The sequence below is a fragment of the Salvelinus alpinus genome, chromosome 13 (genome assembly GCF_045679555.1).
Source record: "Salvelinus alpinus chromosome 13, SLU_Salpinus.1, whole genome shotgun sequence".
In the NCBI taxonomy this organism is placed as follows: domain Eukaryota; kingdom Metazoa; phylum Chordata; class Actinopteri; order Salmoniformes; family Salmonidae; genus Salvelinus; species Salvelinus alpinus.
In genome coordinates this window covers 3,053,901-3,075,180 of record NC_092098.1, presented here as the reverse complement: position 1 = coordinate 3,075,180, position 21,280 = coordinate 3,053,901, and the positions used below count along the sequence as shown (strand labels likewise).

At 41.4% G+C, this 21,280-nt stretch overlaps 1 protein-coding gene across 2 annotated transcripts in view; it reads right to left on the bottom strand.

Annotated features, from left to right (window-relative positions):
• The window catches only part of st6gal1 (ST6 beta-galactosamide alpha-2,6-sialyltranferase 1), a 123,359-nt gene that overhangs the window by 54,641 nt on the left and 47,438 nt on the right, over positions 1 to 21,280 (bottom strand). For both annotated transcript variants that reach the window (XM_071337451.1, XM_071337450.1), the window contains exon 6: positions 6,528 to 6,625. In XM_071337451.1, coding sequence (XP_071193552.1) covers positions 6,528 to 6,625 — 98 coding nt within the window. The remainder of the gene's footprint in view (positions 1 to 6,527; positions 6,626 to 21,280) is intronic.

Here is a 21,280-nt window from a genome sequence, read left to right as displayed (position 1 = left end):
AGTCAAGCTGGACGGAGAGAAAGGATGGAAAATACCAGCTGTTGTCATCAGCAAATCTCCAGAGCCGAGACCCTATGTTGTGGAAACTGAACACGGCACCATCGCTCTGAGAAACAGGCGACACCTTCAGGCCTTTCCAGGATAAACCAGATAACTCACAGCCGGGTCTCCATCATGACAGGAGCCTTCCTCGCTTTCCTTCCTCGAACAACTAGACAGAACAGTCTCTGTTTTGGCAACGGTTTTACTTTTGCTGACCTGATGCAGTCTGATGCAGTCTATCACAGTGCCATCCATTTTGTCACCAAAGCCCCATATACCACCCACCACTGCGACCTGTATGCTCTTGTCGGCTGGTCCTTGCTTCATATTCGTCGCCAGACCCACTGGCTCTAGGTCATCTATAAGTCTTTGCTAGGTAAAGCTCCGCCTTATCTCAGCTCACTGGTCCCCATAGCACGCGCTCCAGCAGGTATATCTCACTGGTCATCCCCAAAGCTAACACCCACTTTGGGCGCCTTTCCTTCCAGTTCTCTGTTGCCAATGATTGGAACGAATTGCAAAAATCGCTGAAGTTGGAGACTTATATCTCCCTCACTAATTTAAGCATCAGCTATCTGAGCAGCTTACCGATCGCTGCAGCTGTACATAGCCCATCTGTAAATAGCTGACCCAACTACCTACCTCATCCCCATATTGTTTTTATTAACTTTTTTGCTCATTTGCACATCATCATCTGCACATCTATCACTTCAGTGTTAATTTGTTAAATTGTAATTACTTCGCTACTGTGGCATATTTATTGCCTTACCTCCTTACTCCATTTTCACACACTGTATATAGATTTTTATGTTGTGTTATTGACTGTACTTTTGTTTATCCTATGTGTAACTCTGTATTGTTTCTTGTCGCACTGCTTTGCTTTATCTTGGCCAGGTCGCAGTTGTAAATGAGAACATGTTCTCAACTGGCCTACCTGGTTAAATAAAGGTGAAATAAAAATAAAAGGCGAACGGATGATCTCTGCATGTGTGGTTCCCACCGTGAAGCATGGAGTTAGAGTGATGGTGTGGGGGTGCATTTCTAGTGACACTGTCTGTGATTTATTTAGAAATCAAGGCAAACTTAACCAGCATGGCTACCACAGTATTCTGCCGTGAAACGCCATCCCATCTGGTTTGCGCTTAGTGGGTCTATCATTTGTTTTTCAACAGGACAATGACCCAACACACCTCGAGGCTGTGTAAGGGCTATTTGATTAAGAAGGAGAGGGATGGAGTGCTGCATCAAATGACCTGGCCTCCACAATCCCCCATTCTCAATATGCTTTTCCAACAGTCTTGAAGGAGTTCCCTTGTTGGGTTGAGGTTGGGGGATTTCTACAGAGTGTAAATTAAAAATACTTTTTTTTCTAAAAGTATTATAGTACTGATCAATTGACTATGACTTTTCAGATCACCAAGTAGTGCTATCTGCAGAGTTAGCTCCAGTTACAGTGGCTTGCGAAAGTATTCACCCCCTTCTTCCTATTTGTTGCCTTACAACCTGTAATTAAAATAGATTTTTGGGGGGTTTGTATCATTTGATTTTACACAACATGCCTACCTCTTTGAAGATGCAAATATAGAGGTCTGGGCTTTGACTAGGCAATTCCAAGACATTTAAATGTTTCCCCTTGTCACACCCTGGCCTCTGTTATATTGATTTTCTTTATTAGTTTAGTTAGGTCAGGGTGTGACATGGGATGTTTGTGTGTTTTGTCTAGTTTAGGGTGTGTGTATTGTTTAGGGGGTTTTGTATAGTGTATGGGGTTGTGTTCAGTAGAGAGGTTTAGGAAAGTCTATGGTTGCCTGGTTTGGTTCTCAATCAGAGACAGCTGTTTATTGTTGTCTCTGATTGGGAGCCATATTTAAGGCAACCATAGGCTTTAGGTGATTGTGGGTAATTGTCTATGTTCTATGTTGCATGTGTGCACTTAGTTCGTTTTAGCTTCACGATCGTTTGTTTTTTTGTTCGTTTAGTAAGTGTTTGTTTTTCTTCATTAAAAGAAGATGGCTTTCTTTCACGCTGCGCCTTGGTTCACTCATTCGTCATATAACGGTCGTGACACCCCTTAACTTCTTTGATATAGGGGGCAGCATTTTCACTTTTGGATGAATTGCGTGCCCATAGTTAACTGCCTCCTACTCTGTCCCAGATGCTAATATATGCATATTATTATTACTATTGGATAGAAAACTCTGAAGTCTCTAAAACTGTTTGAATGATGTCTGTGAGTATAACAGAACTCATATGGCAGGCAAAAACCTGAGAAATAATCCAAACAGGAAGTGAGAATTCTGAGAGTGGTCGATGAATAGGCGATGACTTTAACAATTCCCTGTAATATATGGATCTGTTTGCACTTCCTACGCCTTCCACTAGATGTCAACAGTCAGTAGAACGTGGAACGAAGCTTATGCTGTGTTGTGGGACCGGATGGGAGGTGTTTGAGTCAGTGGTCTGGCAGAGTGCCAGTTCTTGGTCACGCACTTTCCTCATGATATCGTCATGCATTCCATTACTTATAGAGACTGAAAAGAATGCTCCGGTTGGAACGTTATTGGATATATATGATAACAACATCCTGAAGATTGATTCTCTACTAAGTTTGACCAGTTTATTGGACTTGTAATATAACTTTTTGAAGTTTTCGTCCGACGTTTGCCTGCACCTGCGCGAGCGTTTGGACATGTGTACTACACATGCTAGCAAAATTAGCTAATTGGACATAATTTTAACAAAACAACGATTTATTTTGGAACTACGATTCCTGGCACTGCATTCTGATGAAGATAATCAAAGGTAAGGGAATATTTATGATGTAATTTCGTATTTCTGTTGACTCCAACATGGCGGAGAAATGTTGTTAAATCTGAGCGCCGTCTCAGATTATTGCATGGTGTGCTTTTTACGTAAAGTTTTTTTTTTTTAAATTTGACACAGCGGTTGCATTAAGAACAAGTGTATCTTTAGTTATATGTAAAACATGTATCTTTCATCAAAGTTTATGATGAGTATTTCTGTTATTTGAAGTGGCTCTTTGTAATTACTCCGGATATTTTGGAGACATTTCTGAACATGGCGCCAATGTTTGTGGATATAAATATGCACATTATCGAACAAAACATAAATGTATTGTGTAACATGATGTCATATGAGTGTCATCTGATGAAGATGTTCAAAGGTTAGTGATTCATTTTATCTCTTCTGCTTTTTGTTTCTACTATATTTTGCTGGGAAAATGGCTGTGTTTTTCTGTGGCTATGTACTGAGCTAACATAATTGTTTGGTGTGCTTTCCCCGTAAATCCTTTTTGAAATCAGACATGTTGGCTGGATTCACAACATGTGTAGCTTTAATTTGGTGTCTTTCATGTGTGATTTTATGAAAGATTGATTTTTATAGTAATATTTGAATTTGGCGCACTACATTTTTTTCTGGATTTTGGCCAAGCGGGACGTTAAGTGTCCCACATACCCAAGAGAAGTTAAACCACTCTAGTGTTGCTTCAGCAGTATGCTTAGGGTCATTGTCCTGCTGGAAGGTGAACCTCCATCCCAGTCTCAAATCTCTGGAAGACCAAAACAAAAATGTTCCTGTATTTAGCGCCATCCATCATTCCTTCAATTCTGACCAGTTTCCCAGTCCGTGCCGATGAAAAACATCCCCACAACATGATGCTGCCACCACAATGCTTCACTGTGAGGATGGGATTCCTGGGGTGATGAGAGGTGTTGGGTTTGCGCCAGACATATCTTTTCCTTGATGGCCAAAAAACTCAATATTAGTCTCATCTGACCAGAGTACTTTCTTCCATATGTTTGGGGAGTCTCCCACATTTTGGCAAACACCAAACATGTTTGCTTATTTTTTTCTTTAAGCAATGGCTTTTTATGGCCACTCTTCCGTAAAGCACAGTTCTGTAGAGTGTACGGCTTAAAGTAGTCCTATGGACAGATACTCCAATCTCCGCTGTGGAGCTTTGCAGCTCCTTCTGGGTTATCTTTGGTCGCTTTCTTGCCTTTCTGACTAATTCCCTCCTTGCCTGGTCTGTGAGTTTTGGTGGGTGTCCTTCTCTTGGCAGGTTTGTTGTGTGTGCCATATTCTTTCAATTTTTTTTTATAATGGATTTAATTGTGCTCCGTGGGATGTTCAACGTTTCGGATATTTTTTTTATAACCCAACCATGATCTGTACTTCTCCACAGCTTTGTCCCTGACCTGTTTGGAGAGCTCCTTGGTCTTCATGATGCCACTTGCTTGGTGTATTCCCTTGCTTAGTGGTGTTGCAGATTCTGGGGCTTTTCAGAACAGGTGTATATATACTGCGAGCATGTGACAGATCATGTGACACTTAGATTGCACACAGGTGGACTTTATTTAACTAATTATGTGACCTCTGAAGGTAATTGGTTGCACCTGATCTTATTTAGGGCCTTCATAGCAAAGGGGGTGAATACATATGCACGCACCACTTTTCCTTAAAAATGTTGTTATACTTTTTTGAAACAAGTAATTTTTTTTCATTTCACTTCACCAATTTGAACTATTTTGTGTATGTCCATTGGATGAAATCCAAATAAAAATCTATTTAAATTACAGGTTGTAATGCAACAAAATAGGAAAAATGCCAAGGTGGATGAATACTTTTGCAAGGCACTGTAAGCATTCCATAGTAAAAACCTCTTACCAACAGTCAAGCTTAGCTGTATGTAGTGAACACAATATATGATCTATACATGGCATGTAGGTATCTCACGTACGGGTGGCACAGATTGGACGTGGGGGAGGGGAATGGGAAGGCTACTGTATTTACTGTAGTTAAAAGAAGTCGTGTTTTTGCGGACATTACTGTAGTATTGACTAGAGTGTTTCTTTGCAGGTAATACTGCAGTATTTACTATAATATTTGACAGTGTACTACAAAATTCTATAGTAAGTACTACACATGATTCAGGGATACTGGTGTAGTATAGTATTCTATACTGAACAAAAATATAAACCGCAGCATGTAAAGTGTTGGTCCCATGTTTCATGAGCTGAAATAAAAAGGTCCCAGAAATGTTCCGTAAGCACAAAAAAAAGCTTATTTCTCTCTAATTTCGTACACAAATTTGTTTACATCCCTGTTAATTAGCATTTATGGTTTCCCAAGATAATTCATCCACCTGACAGGTGTGGCATATCATGAAGCTGATTAAACAGCATGGACATTACACAGGTGCACCTTGTACTAGGGACAATAAAATGTGCAGTTTTGTCACCCAACACAATAAGCTGCCTCCAATGTTGTTTTAGAGAATTTGGAATTACGTCCAACTGGCCTCACAACCACAGACCACGTGTGGGAGAGCGGTTTGCTGATGTCAACATTGTGAACAGAGTGCCCTATGGTGGAGTTGGGGTTATGGTATGGGAGGGCATAAGCTACAGACAACGTACACAATTGCATTTTATCGATGGCGATTTGAATGCACAGAGATACCGTGACAAGATCCTGAGGCCCATTGTCGTGCCATTCATCTGCCGCCATCACCTCATGATTCAGCATGATAATGCACGGCCCCATGTCGTAAGGATCTATACACAATTCCTGGAAGCTGAAAATGTCCCAGTTCTTCCCTGGCCTGCATACTCACCAGACATGTCACCTATTAAGCATGTTTGGGATGCTCTGGATTGACGTGTACAACAGCATGTCCCAGTTCCCGCCAATATCCAGCAACTTCGCACAGCCATTGAAGAAGAGTGGGACAACATTCCACAGGCCACAATCAACAGCCTGATCAACTCTTTGTGAAGGAGATGTGTCGTGCTGCATGAGGCAAATGGTGGTCACACCAGATACTGATTGGTTTTCTGTACCATGCCCTTACCTTTTTTTTTAAAGGTATCGGTGACCAACATATAGAAAAAAAAGCTTGATTAAAATGTTCCATGTCCTTTTCCAGCCACGACTCGTAGAAACATAGGATATTATAGTTCTTCAGATCACGTTGATAGCAGAGTCACCAATGGAGCTCGTCCAGTTAATTCTCCAGTGATTGCACGAGGGTTGAGGCAGTTTATCCACTTGCAGACGTAGTCTCGTCAGGTATCCCGCACGTCGGCCTCTATAACGGCGCCTCTTCCTTTTTCAAGTGTCTGGGATTTGGGCCTGGTCCAGGATGAGCGGTATGTCATTCTCCTCCGACTCATTGAAGTAGACATCCTCATCCAAATGGAGGTTAATGATCACTGTTCTGATGTCCAGAAGTTCTTTTCGGCCATAGGAAACGATGGCGGAAATATTGTGTAGAAAAATAGCACAATTGGTTAGGAGCCCGTAAAATGGCTGCTCTTCCCTCCAGCGCCATGACTCAGTTCAGTAGAAATCGTATTGCAGCTGTTTGCCTTGATTTTTAAAAGTTGACTCAACAACAATAAAAAATGACTGTGTAGGTGTGTGGTTAAACGTAGATACTAGGCGCGTGTGTGTGTGTTTACCTGGGAGTTAAGGAGGCGGATGGTGGTCTTGGAGCCGACATCTTTCTCGTACCCCACGGTGGGCGCTGCGTTGAATCGCAGCACTGCATCATGGGAGTCTGTGGTTGGACAATGATAAATAAGTACAGTATATATATATATATATATATATAAATCATTCATTTGGAATCACTGAAGCTACAGATGCTGTACTAAAGTGGGCTTATAAGCTTTTTTGGATGCATTTCTGAGATGCACATGTATTTCCGAATCTGTATTTAGATTCAGGTGGAGTGTATGGTTGTATATTATGTTGTGTTTATAATGACCAATATACCACACCCCTTGGGCCTTATTTCTTAATTAACCCCCTAGAGTCGATTGACGCCCCGGTGCGTCTAAGTTACATAACAAAAAAATCCCCATCAAAATGTGTCAGTTCAAGCTAGAGATATCAGTTTTTTTGCATTACATTTTAGTAGACACTCTTGTCAAACCAACAACCCTGGCATTGCAAGCGCCATACTGTACCAACTGAGCCAAACGGGACCCATTGGATGCGTCTCAGTCCACCGCATCCGCCAGTGTTGCACTTCCACATCTGTGGTGAAAGGTGACAGAGCTAGAGCGGTGTTTGTCAGACCATTAAACATCCCGAAAATCGGTCTTGTCACAAAGACGTCTGTAGTGTCCAAACGGTTTGACCTACAAAACTGTTATGGAAAGGGGAGACTCTCACGAACACGATAGTGTTCTACGTTTTGTAGAACACCACAAAGTGTCACTGGACTAGTTTTGTGCATAGTCAAGGGGTTAAATATGTGTCAAATATATATACAGTGCCTTCAGAAAGTATTCGGAACCCTTGACTTTTCCCACATTTTGTTATGTAACAGCCCTATACTAAAATGTATTAAATCGTTTTTTCCCCCCTCATATATCTACACACAATACCAAATAATGACAAAGCAAAAACAGGTTTCCTGATTTTTCTTATATCTCCTAGATTTAGGACAGCTACTTCAAAACCTTGTTTCTTATGATTTCTTATTTTACTGTCTGTTTTCCCATTCATGGATGTATTATTCAATGCGTTTATATTGGCTTCAATAGCAAAGGCCAAAATCTATATTTTATCAAATCATGTATTTATATTTTTTTTATTGATACCTAAAGGGGTCCTAAAATGTCAAATCAAATAGCTAAATGATCCATAGTATGACCATCTTAAAACAATTCCATATGTCAGCTTAGCACCCCCCGTCCCCCTCGTCGTCTTAGACTCTGAAGAATTAAATATATAATCATATATGACACTTTTATCCAAAGTGACTTCTTCCTAGGTTCCTGCCTTTTCTAAGGAGTTTTTCCTAGCCACCGTTTTTCTACATCTGCATTGCTTGCTGTTTGGGGTTTTAGGCTTGGTTTCTGTATAGCACTTTGACATCTGTTGATGTAAAAAGGGCTATATAAATGCATTTGATTGATTGATTTACAGACATGCGTGCGTATATAATGATTTCCTCAATTATTACTGACTTGGGTTTTGTTGAAGATTGAATAGATCTACTTCTAGAGGTCAATAAAGTTGTTTCCGGATATTTAATACACATAAGTGAATTTGTCCCAATACTTTCGGTCCCCTAAAATTGGTAGACTATGTTCAAAAACTGCTGTCATTTCTAAACGGTTCACCCGATATGGATGAAAATACCTTTAAATTAAAGCTGATAGTCTGCACTTTAACGTCATAGGCATCGTTTCAAATCCAAAGTGCTGGAGTAGAGTCACTGTCCCAATACTTTGAGCTCACTATAAAAAGCCTGTTGATGAAATGGATTGTTTGTTTGTAGTTATCTAGCTTGGTTGTAGTTTGCAGGCTACAGTAAGCTAGTACAGTAATGTTACAGTAGCTAGCTACACCTTTACTGAATGACAAGAATGTAGCCTGAACACTATTCTGTCTAGTTAGTTGGGCTTGGAAAATGATAAATGAACATATGGAGAGATCACACATTCATGCAGCTGTGGTGGTGTCACTCTTTTCTCTATCTACCTGCTTTCAAGCCTTTATCCATACTAGAAGGTCTCCCATGAAAGTAATGTTGACTTCAATGGGACAACCAGCTAATTAAAGATGAAATGTTGTGCGCTCGCTCTCACTAGATAGAAGTGTGAGGTTCAGTGGCAGATTTTCAAAAGAAAATATACAAAGATAGTATCAGCAATCAGACGAGGCACACCTGGTCTCATTCATTTACAGATGTTACTTAGATTGAGAATGATTTCCATATCTGTTATCGCCCATAGGTGTAACTATGTGCTATTGTTTTTAAAACACACAGCAAACCAAAAGCTGCCACTGTTGCTGTGGGTGCCGTATAGACAATGGTGGTAAATCTTTCATTCAAATGTAATTTTAATTCATAAATGTGGTCAATTAATTTACTGTGTGGATATCTTTATAAATGATGCATACTTATTGTTAAAATTCCATTCCATTTGTCCTCAATTCCAGAACGTGAAGCCCCCTGACCCCAGCAGGAAGGACCAAGAAAAAGTGCTGGCTTAAGGCACTGCATGACTTCGTTTTGAGTAAAATTAAGATCACTCAAGTTAATATTTAAAGTGTGACTGACATGAATTGGCTTCGTCTACACTCGGGTGGCACAACAGATATGCAATACATTTGTCAACAATGGTTGTGCCAATTAATTATCTCACAATGGTCGAGAGTGCGTACACACTTGTAATGTAGCCTACATCCATTGTTGAACTCTACTGATTGACAATGGGGACGTGCTCGGTCCTCGTTTTCCTGTCGTCCACAATCATCTCCTTTGTCTTGATCACATTGGGGCGGCAGGTAGCCTAGTGGTTAGAGCGTTGGACTATTAAACCGAAAGGTTGCAAGATCGAATCCCTGAGCTGACAAGGTAAAAGGCTGTCATTGAAAATAAGATTTGTTGGTGACTGACTAGCCTAGTTAAATATAAAAAACAATATGATTCAGGGAGAGGTTGTTGTCATTTCATCAGGTCTCTGACCTCCTCACTATTGGCTGTCTTGTCGGTGATCACTGTTGTGTCATCGGCAAACTTAATCATGGTGTTGCTGTCTGGCCATGAGTGAACAAGGAGTACAAGAGGGGACTGAGCATGCACCCCTGAGGATCAGCGTAGCTGATGTGTTGTTACCTACCCTTATTGAGTATTGTGTCAAGAAGCAGTGTGCGGTTGTGTTTTGAAGGACGCACGACTCTCGACCTTCGCCTCTCCCAAGTCCGTACAAGAGTTGCAGCGATGGGACAAGATGACTGTAACTTCCAACTGGATATCATGAAGAAGGGCTTTTTTTTTAAATAGAAAAACAATTCTATAAAAAAAAGTTTGTAATGACACAATTTCCGGTGTACAACATCTAAATGAAAGGATGTATTGGTGTTTTTCAAGACTTTGTTCATGTGTTATGTGTGCCCACATACTGCAGAACAAGCCGGAGGTGATAGACTAGATATGACATAGTAAATGTAAATCTGGGACACTCAAATTAGTTTGGCTAATTAAGGCAAAAACTAAAGTAGGGTGGTTGGTTGGGGTGGGTGCAATCCAAAGCATGCGAGTTGGAATCTTATCAAATCAAATGTATTTATAAAGCCCTTCTTACATCAGCTGATATATCAAAGTGCTGTACAGAAACCCAGCCTAAAACCCCAAACAGCAAGCAATGCAGGTGTAGAAGCACGGTGGCTAGGAAAAACTCCCTAGAAAGGCCAAAACCTAGGAAGAAACCTAGAGAGGAACCAGGCTATGAGGGGTGGCCAGTCCTCTTCTGGCTGTGCCGGGTGGAGATTATAACACGGACAACTTCAGCCTTTTAGATAATTAGCAACTTTTTTACTACTTACTACTTTTTGGTTAGCAACTACTTAGGGTTAGGGGACGGGTTAGCTAACATGCTAACATTAACCCTGTTAGCTAACCCTAACCTTAGCCGAACCCTTCCCCTAACCTAACTCCTAAACTTAACCCAAACCTTAACCAAGTGAAATCACAAAAAAACGTCTGAGCACTTCTATAGTATGACATTAAAATCAAACAGAGATTTGGCAAAAAATAAACTTTCCTTTAAGTATATAGTACTTTAAAAAATGTTTAATTTGAATGTCCACAAAATATACTCAAGGATACATTCAAAAAAGTATGTACAAAATATAGCCGCGAGCAGCAATGCATGGGGTTCACAGGATGACAGAAAGGACACAAGATGAGTTGGATAACAAAGCATGCACTCTATCATGTAGGAACTTCACTACATGACCAAAAGTATGTGGACACCTGCTAGTCGAACATCTCATTCCAAAATCATTGGCATTAATATGGAGCTGATCCCACCTTTGCTGATATAACAGCCTCCACTTTTCTGGAAAGGCATTCCACTAGATGTTGGAACATTGCTGCGGGGACTTGCTTCCATTCAGCCACAAGAGCATTAGTGAGGTCGGGCACTGATGTTGGGCGGTTAGGCTCAGTCAGCATTCTAATTCATCCCAAAGGTCTTTGATGAGGTTGAGGTTAGGGCTCTGTGCATGCCAGTAAAGTTCTTCCACACTGATCTCGTCAACCCATTTCTGTATGGACCTTGCTTTGTGCACGGGGGCATTGTCATGCTGAAACAGGAAAGGGCACCACTCCAGCTTGTGTGCAGCTGCTCGGCAATAGAAACCCATTTCATGAAGCTCCCGACAAACAGTTATCGTGCTGTCGTTGCTTCCAGAGGTAGTTTGGAATTTGGAAGTGAGTGTTGCAACCGAGGACAGATGATTTTTACACGCTTCAGCACTAAATGGTCCCGTTCTGTGAGCTGTGTGGCCTACCACTTTGCGACTGAGCCGTTATTGCTCCTAGACGTTTTCACTTCACAATAACAGCACTTACGGTTGACCGGGCAGCTCTAGCACGGCAGAAATTTTACGAACTGACTTGTTGGAAAGGTGGCATCTTATGACAGTGCTCTTCAGTAAGGCCATTCTACTGCCAATGTTTGTCTATGGAGCTTGCATAGCTGTGTGGTCGATTTTATACACCTGTCAGCAACGGGTGTGGCTGAAATAGCCGAATGCACTAATTTGAAGGGGTGTGCAAATACTTTTGTATATATATTGTATATTCCTTTACGTGCAATCGGTGAAAGCATTACCATGTTTATCACTCAATACCACAAGCATGACGCAAGTGAAGATTGGTCTGGTACTGTAGGTTGGTTATCTTTGAATGCAGCAGGTAATCGTTACTATTATTATTAGTAGCAATTACTTAAAGGTCCAATGCAGTTGTTTTTCTCTCAATATCAAATCATTTCTGGGTAACAATTAAGTACCTTACTGTGATTGTTTTCAATTAAAATGGTCAAGAAATAAACACAAATATATTCTTAGCAAAGAGACAATTCTGAAGTAAGAATTTAGCTAGGACTGTCTGGGAGTGGTCCGGGTGGGGAGGGGAAAACTGAAAACTAGCTGTTATTGGCAGAGAGGTTTGGAACACTCTTTCTTAATAGTCTAAATAATTTACCGCCTGGTGATGTCACCAAGTCAGGCCAAAACTCCATCCCACAAAAACAAACTGAAATGTCATGTGGTATTTTCAAACAGCTCTTAAACTAAAGGGCATTATCATCATTTTCACAATTTTACAGTATTATTCCAGGCTCATAGTGTGGAAATATACGGTGCCTTCGTAAAGTACATTTTGTTACATTAGACTTATTACAAAAATGTATTAAATAAAACAATTTCCTCAGCAATTTACACACAAAACCCCATAACGACAAAGCGAAAACAGGTTATTTAGAGAAAAAACAAACATAATTACCTTATTTACATACGTAATCAGACCCTTTGCTATGAGACTCGGGTGAATTCTGTTTCCATTGATCATCCTTGAGATATTTCTACAACTTGATTGGAGTCCACCTGTGGTAAATTCAATTGATTGGACATGATTTGGAAAGGCACACACCTGACTATATAAGGACAGTGCATGTCAGAGCAAAAAACAAGCCATGAGGTCAAAGGAAATGTCCGTAGAGCTCCGAGACATGATTGTGTCGAGGTACAGATCTGAGGAAGGGTACCAAAACATTTCTGCAGCATTGAAGGTCCCCAAGAACACAGTGGCCTCAATCATTCCTAAATGGAAGAAGTGTGGAACCACCAAGAGCAATCGGGGGAGAAGGGGCTTGGTCAGGGAGGTGACCAAGAACCCGATGGTAACTCTGACAGAGCTCTAGAGTTCCTCTGTGGAGTTGGGAGAACCTTACAGAAGGACAACCATCCCTGAAGCACTACTCCAATTAGGCCTTTATGGTAGGTAATTTATTGCTGTATTGAATCCCTGAGCTGTCAAAGTAAAAAAATATGTCATTCTGCTCCTGAAGATGTGGATGTCAATTCTCTGATTCAGAGGGGTTGGGTTAAATGCAGAAGACACATTTCAGATGAAGGCATTCAGTTGTACAACTGACTAGGTATCCCCCTTTCCCTAGTGTCCAGGTGGAAGCCACTCCTCAGCAAAGGCACATGAAAGCCCGCTTGGAGTTTGCCAAAAGGCACCTAAAGACTCCCAGACCATGAGAAACAAGATTCTCTGGTCTGATGAAACTCTTTGGCCTGAATGCCAACCGTCATGTCTGGAGGAAACCTGCCACCATCCCTACGGTGAAGTGTGATGGCAGCATCATCCTGTGGCGGTGTTTTTCATCAGCAGGGACTGGGTGTCTAGTCAGGACCGAGGGAAAGATGAATGGAGCAAAGTATAGAGAGATCCTTGATGAAAACCTGCTCCAGAGCGCTCAGGACCTCAGACTGGGGCGAAGGTTCACCTTCCAACAGGACAACGACTCTAAGCACACAGCCAAGACAACGCAGGAGAGGCTTCGGGACAAGTCTTTGAATGTCCTTGAGTGGCCCAACCAGAGGCCAGACTTTAACCCGATCGAACATCTCTGGAGAGACCTGAAAATAGCCGTGCAGCAACGCTCCCAATCCAACCTGACAGAGCTTGAGAAGATCTGCAGAGACGAATGGGAGAAACTCCACGAATACAGCTTTGCCAAGCTTGTAGCGTCATACCCAAGAAGACATGGGGCTGTAATCGCTGCCAAAGGTGCTTCAACAAAGTACTGAGTAAAGTGTCTGAATACTTATGTAAATGTCAATATTTCAGTTTTTCTCCCCAATTTTTTTTTGCTTTGTCATTATGGGGTATTGTGTGTAGATTCAGGGATTAAATATATATATTTTAGAATAACACTGTAACCCAACAAAATGTGGAAAAAGTCAAGGGGTACTTTCTGAAGGCACTGTATATAAAACACAGGGAAATCACGTTTTTGACTGCACTGGGCCTTTAATGTATTACGTTTATATACTAATTCTGAGCTCAATTTGACCAATGGTTTTTGTTAAGATTTGTGAAGTATTTTCAGCATTATTGTATTGGCAACAATGTAACCTTTATTTAACTACGCAAGTCAGTTAAGAACAAATTCTTATTTACAATGACGGCCTACCCCCACCAAACCTGGACAACAGGTTGTGCACCGCCCTATGGGACTCACAGTCAGAAAAAATCACAGTCAGAAAAAATGGCAGTCAGAAAAAATGGCGCCGGAAGAAATGGCAGCAGTTTTACAGGCGCCCAACCAATTGTGCTATTATGTGTTTTTTTGCACAATATTTGTAACTTATTTTGTACATAATGTTTCTGCAACCGTATCTTACGGCAAAAAAGAGCTTCTGAATATCAGGACAGCAATCACTCACCTCGGATTAGACAAAGATTTTTTCTACAACAAGCAGGACGCACAGGACATTCTCCAAACACCCAACAGGGCCGACATCCCCGTTATTCACAAGAGGAAGCGACACAGGTGTAACGGGTGTCGTCGTCGGATGAGGAATAATCGGACCGAAGCGCAGCGTGGTAAGTGTTCCTGCTTTTTATTTAAACTGAACACTATAACAAAATAACAAAGAGAATGAACGAAACCGAAACAGTCCTGTCAGGTGCAGAAACACAAAACATAAAATAACTACCCACAAAGCATCGGTGGGGAAAAGCTACCTAAGTATGGTTCCCAATCAGAGACAACGATAGTCAGCTGTCCCTGATTGAGAACCAAACCAAAACAAAGAAATACAAAACATAGAAAAAAGAACATAGAATGCCCACCCAAATCACACCCTGAACAAACCAAAATAGAGACATAAAAAGCTCTCTAAGGTCAGGGCGTGACAGCAGGTACAGAGGACAAAGAGCCGGATGCCTTGTGAGGACCCGGAGAAGGCGAGTGGGAAAGCTGCCGTTACAGTCAATACTACTCGCCAACGTGCAATCATTGGACAATAAATTAGACGAGGTACGATCACGAATATCCTACCAACGGGACATCAAAACCTGTAGTATCCTAAGTTTCACGGAATCGTGGCTGAATGACGACATGGATATTCAGCTAGCGGGATATATGCTACACCAGCAAGATAGAACAGCACACTCAAGTAAGACGAGGGGGGGGAGGGGTCTGTGCATATTTGTAAACAACAGCTGGTGCAAGAAATCTAAGGAAGTCTCTAGATTTTGCTCGCCTGAAGTAGAGTATATTGTGATAAATTGCAGGCCACACTACTTGCCTAGAGAGATTTCAGCTATACTTTTCGTGGCAGTTTATTTACCACCACAGACAGATACTGGCACTAAGACCGCACTCAGTCAGCTGTATAAGGAAATAAGCAAACATGAAACCACTCACCCAGAGGCGGCACTCCTAGTGGCCGGAGACTTTAATGCAGGGAAACTTAAATCAGTTCTACCAAATTTCTATCGATATGTTAAATGTGCAACCTGAGGGGGAAAAAATCTAGATCACCTGTACTCCACACACAGAGACGCGTACAAAGCTCTCCCTCGCCCTCCATCTGGTAAATCCGACCACAACTCTATCCTCCTGATTCCTGCTTACAAGCTAAAATTAAAGCAGGAAGCACCAGTGACTCGGTCTATAAAAAAGTGGTCAGATGAAGCAGATGCTAAACTACAGGACTGTTTTGCTATCACAGACTGGAACATGTTCCGGGATTCTTCAGATGGCATTGAGGAGTACACCACATCAGTCACTGGCTTTATCAATAACTGCATCGAGGACGTCGTCCCCACAGTGACTGTACTTACATACCCCAACCAGAAGTAATGGATTACAGGCAACATTCACACTGAGCTAAAGGGTAGAGCTGCCGCTTGCAAGGTGCGGGACTCTAACCCGGAAGCTTACAAGAAATCCTGCTATGCCCTGCGACGAACCATCAAACAGGCAAAGTGTCAATACAGGGCTAAGATTGAATCATACTACACCGGCTCCGACGCTCGTCTTATGTGGCAGGGCTTGCAAACAATTACAGACCACAAAGGGAAGCACAGCCGTGAGCTGCCTAGTGACACGAGCCTACCAGACGAGGCAAGCAACACTGAGGCATGCATGAGAGCATCAGCTGTTCCAGACGACTGTTTGATCACGCTCTCCGTAGCCGACGTGAGTAAGACCTTTAAACAGGTCAACATACACAAGGCTGCGGGGCCAGACGGATTACCCGGACGTGTGCTCTGGGCATGTGCTGACCAACTGGCAGGTGTCTTCACTGATATTTTCAACATGTCCCTGATTTAGTCTGTAGACCACCATAGTCCCTGTGCCCAAGAACACAAAGGCAACCTGCCTAAATGACTACAGACCAGACCCATAGCACTCACGCCCGTAGTCATGAAGTGCTTTGAAAGGCTGGTAATGGCTCATATCAACACCATCATCCCAGACACCCTAGACCCACTTCAATTTGCATACCGCCCAAACAGATCCACAGATGATGCAATCTCTATTGCACTCCGCACTGCCCTTTCCCACCTGGACAAAAGGAACACTTATGTGAGAATGCTATTCATTGACTACAGCTCAGTGTTCAACACCATAGTACCCTCAAAGCTCATCACTAAGCTAAGGATCCTGGGACTAAACACCTCCCTCTGCAACTGGATCCTGGACTTCCTGATGGGCTGCCCCCAGGTTGTGAGGTTAGGTAGCAACATCTGCCACGCTGATCCTCAACACTGGAGCTCCCCAGGGGTGCATGCTCAGTCCCCTCCTGTACTCCCTGTTCACCCACGACTGCATGGCCAGGCACGACTCCAACACCATCATTAAGTTTGTAGACGACACAACAGTGGTAGGCCTGATCACCGACAACGACGAGACAGCCTATAGGGAGAAGGTCAGAGACCTGGCCGGGTGGTGCCAGAATAACAACCTATCCCTCAACATAACCAAGACTTAGGACATGATTGTGGACTACAGGAAAAGGAGGACCGAGCCCGGCCCAATTCTCATCGGTACCGGAGTGCCAAGTCTAGGCAAAAAAGGCTTCTCAACAGTTTTTACCCCCAAGCCGTAAGACTCCTGAACAGGTAATCAAATGGCTACCCGGACTACTGCGCCACTCGGGAGCAAAAGTATTCACACCCCTTGACTTATTCCACATTTTGTGTTACAGCCTGAATTTAAAATGGATTACATTTTGATTGTGTGTCACTGGCATACACACAATACCCCATAATGTCAAAGTGGAATTATGTTTTTGGAATTTGTTACAAATTAATTAAACATGAAGAGCTGAAATGTCTTGAATCAATAAGTATTCAACACCTTTGATATGGCAAGCCTAAATACGTTCAGGAGTAGAAATTTGCTTAACAAGTCACATAATAAGTTGCATGGATTTTTGATTGACTACCTTATCTCTGTACCCCAGTCAAGCAGTGAATTTCTAACACAGATTCAGATGGTGTACAAATACGCTGTATGTTTTTATTTAACCTTTATTTAACTAGGCAAGTCAGTTAAGAACAAATTCTTATTTACAATGACGGCCTAGGAACTGCCTTTGTTCAGGGTCAGAATGACAGATTTTTACCTTGTTAGCTCAGGGTTTCAATCTAGCAACCTTTCGGTTACTGGCCCAACACTCTAACCACTAGACGCCCCATATATACTGTATTTTATACCATCTATTGCATCTTGCCTATGCCGCTCGTTCATTGCTCATCCATAAATGTGGATATATATTCTTATTCCATCCCTTCACTTAGATTTGTGTGTATTGGGTAGTTGTTGTGAAATTGTTAGATTACTTGTTAGATATTGCTGCGCTGTCGGAACTAGAAGCACAAGCATTTCGCTACACTCGCAATAACATATGCTAACCATGTGTATGTGACCAATACAATTTGATTTGACGCAAACATTAACAGAATGATTGTGAATGAATGATTGCATAATGATGAACTGTTTAAGTACACAGCAGGAATGGTAAGTTACTATTCTCTGTGCTGCACTTAACAATGCTCTGAAGTCTATTTTCCCCAGAGTTGAAGCAGCTTTGCCTGAACCAAAGGTAGGACAGCTCCACAAACTTCAACCAGGAGATTGGTTGGTCATCAAGGGCATCCGCAGAAATACTTGGCACCAACAGCACTGGACTGGTCCATTCCAGGTGCTCCTGACGACCCAGGCAGGTTGCAGAGAGGTCTACATGGGTTCACGCCAAGCATTGCAGCTGTTGTCTGGGTCCTGGGAGAAGTGGCCACAATGCAACTAAAGTATACAACACCAGCATAGTCCCACGGCGGGACTTAAATAACAGCCGCTCTATCTCTGAAGACCATCCAGTTTGATTTCTTTTTTCCATATATTTTAACTGTGCTATTTCACAAAAGTTCTGAGCCTGTATACATTTTACAGATACAGTGTGTTGTTTTTAGTCCCACCCTTCAGTTCCACTCAACTCCTCCCATCTATCTCTTAACACCATCCATTTTGATTACTATTTTCCATATTTTTCAACGGTGCTGTGATGTTTTACAAAAGTTCTGAACCTTTCTATTCTCATAGTTTCTACAGATTGTACATAAAAAATGTTTGCTAAAAGTATTATTTTATTATTGATTGATTGACTATGACTTTTCAAATCCCCCAGCAGTGCTATTTGCCGAGTTAGCTCCAGGTAAATGTTGCAATTCTACAGCCAATCCTGGACTTGTGACCAAAACCAAGCTAAATACAGTGGTTCCTTCTTTAAAAGTAGCATTATACTGCAGCACACCTTGCGGGCTGCTACAGCATTCTGTGGCACATTATTTAATTGGCAGCCATTTTTTCTGTTAATGCAAGTTAGTGCTAGTTTGACCACCAGAGGGCATCTTTGAGAATAATTCGATAGTCTTCCATATTGGCATTACCAGAGAATTTAAAAACGTTTTTGTAATAACATAGTATATGGGATTAATTGTAAGAAATTTTGCTTAATTAATTTGATAAATATCATGGTGTTTCTATTCCGAGAAAAATGTTTCGTTAGGATGGAATGTAAAATATGGTGCTGTACAATGTGACGGTCGGGAGTAGGCTACAGCATAAGAGGATTGGAGGATTCTAAATTGTTTGCCTTCATTAGACAACTTTGTTCCAATATTTCAGTGATATTTATTCCCATAGTAATTCGTTATCGATCCATAACTAAATCAACATCTGCATTTTGAAAGAATATTTTTATTATTATTTTATTAACGAAAGCATAAAGATGCTGGTGAAGAAATACAGTACTGTACAGTATATGCTTTTACATTTGATAATAAAGCTTTTAGAAGATATAAGCCACCTGCATTTGTTTATTAGGCTACAGTGCAGTCTGACAAGTAAACATAGCCTACAATAGATACTGTAGTAAACATGGGAAAGTACCAAATTCCTTACATAAGGGAGAGCAGGCCATGTCTGTAGTACAGAATGCAGGCACACGGGAGACTGGGGTTCAATTCCCTGACGGGAAGGAAGAAGTTGGCTGTCCTTGTAAATAAGAATTTGTTCTTAACAGATTCCATATGTGTTATTTCATAATTGTGATGTCTTCACTATTATTCTACAATGTAGAATAATAAAGAAAAATCCTGGAATGAGTAGGTGTGTCAAAACTTTTGACTGGTAGTTAATATTAATTATGGTGTTTCTATTCCAAGAAAAATGAAAAACCCGCTGGGTTTCCGTTAGGATGGAACGGAAAATATGGCACTGTACAAAGTGACCGTCGGGAGTAGGCTACAGTACTTGGCTATTTAGCTAAAGAATCTCTGTTTCATGCGGGCACACGGTAGACCGTGGTTAAATTACCCGACAGGGAGGAAAGAGTAAGCTGTACTTGTAAATAAGATTTTATTCTTAACTAACTTGCCTAGTCAAATAACTGACTTGTCTAGAGGTTACACTAAGAGCATAGCATTTCTGCACCCTAATTTTCAAATTTTTGTCTATCCAATACCCAAACAGAGATTAAGTGAAAATAAAAATCTCATTGATTTAACAAGACTGTTTATCATGCTGTTCTCAGAGCAGCGCAAAACAGTGATAAAATAGTTGTAGGTCTGGTCAGATGAAACAAAAATGTAGCTATTTGGCCATCAAGGAAAACGCTATGTCTGGCGCAAACCCAACACCTCTCATCACCCTAAGAACGCCATACCCACAGTGAAGCATGGTGGTGTCAGCATCATGCTGTGGAGATGTTTTTTGTCGACAGGGACTGGGAAACTGGTCAGAATTTAAGGAATGATGGATGGTGCTAAATACAGGGAAATTCTTGAGGGAAACCTGTTCCAGAGATTTGAGACTGGGATGGAGGTTCACCTTCCAGCAAGACAATGACCCTTAGCATACTGCTAAAGCAACACTCGAGTGGTTTAAGGGGAAACATTTAAATGTCTTGGAATGGTCTAGTCAAAGCCCAGACCTCCATCCATTTGAGAATAGGTGGTATGACTTAAAGATTGCTTTACACCAGCAGAACCCATCCAACTTGAAGGAGCTGTAGCAGTTTTGCCTTGAAGAATGGGCAAAAATCCCAGTGGCTAGATGTGCCAAGCTTATAGAGACATACCCCAAGAGACTTGCAGCTGTAATTGCTGCAAAAGGTGGCTCTACAAAGTATTGACTTTGGGGGGGTGAATAGTTATGCTCTCTCAAGTTTTCAGTTTTTTTGTCTTATTTCTTGTTTGTTTCACAATAAACAATATTTTGCTTCTTCAAAGTGGTAGGCATGTTGTGTAAATCAAATGATACAAACCCCCCAAAAATCGATTTTAATTCCAGGGTTGTAAGGCAGCAATATAGGAAAAATGCCAAGGGGGTGAATACTTTCGCAAGCCACTGTATGTCAGAGAGGTGTTTCTGGGACCACATCGTTTCTCTCAAGGTAGGATTATAGCAATATTTTGTTATCTTTATGCCTATTTACATGTGTATTTCTATTATTGTACCTAATGTTTGCTGTTAGGCTAAATGTCTATTTTTCTTCTCCAAATGCAGACAATGACCCAAAAACACACTGCCACCCGGGTTTGCATTGCAAATGAGGGCATAAACTGGGTCAAGACGCCAGCAGAGTAAGTAGACATTTATGTAGTAAAATAAAGGTTAAATAAAAAACATGAATAAAAGACCTACAACACCTTTGGTAAAATATATTTTTCATCTCTACTTGTAGGTCTCCTGATTTAAACCCGATCTAACTTGTTTGGCATCAACTGAAAAAATTTATCCGTAGCTCTGACAAGCAAAGATGAACTGGTCAAGGCCATCAAGATGTTTTGGCTAGATGAATTGATGAAACAACAATG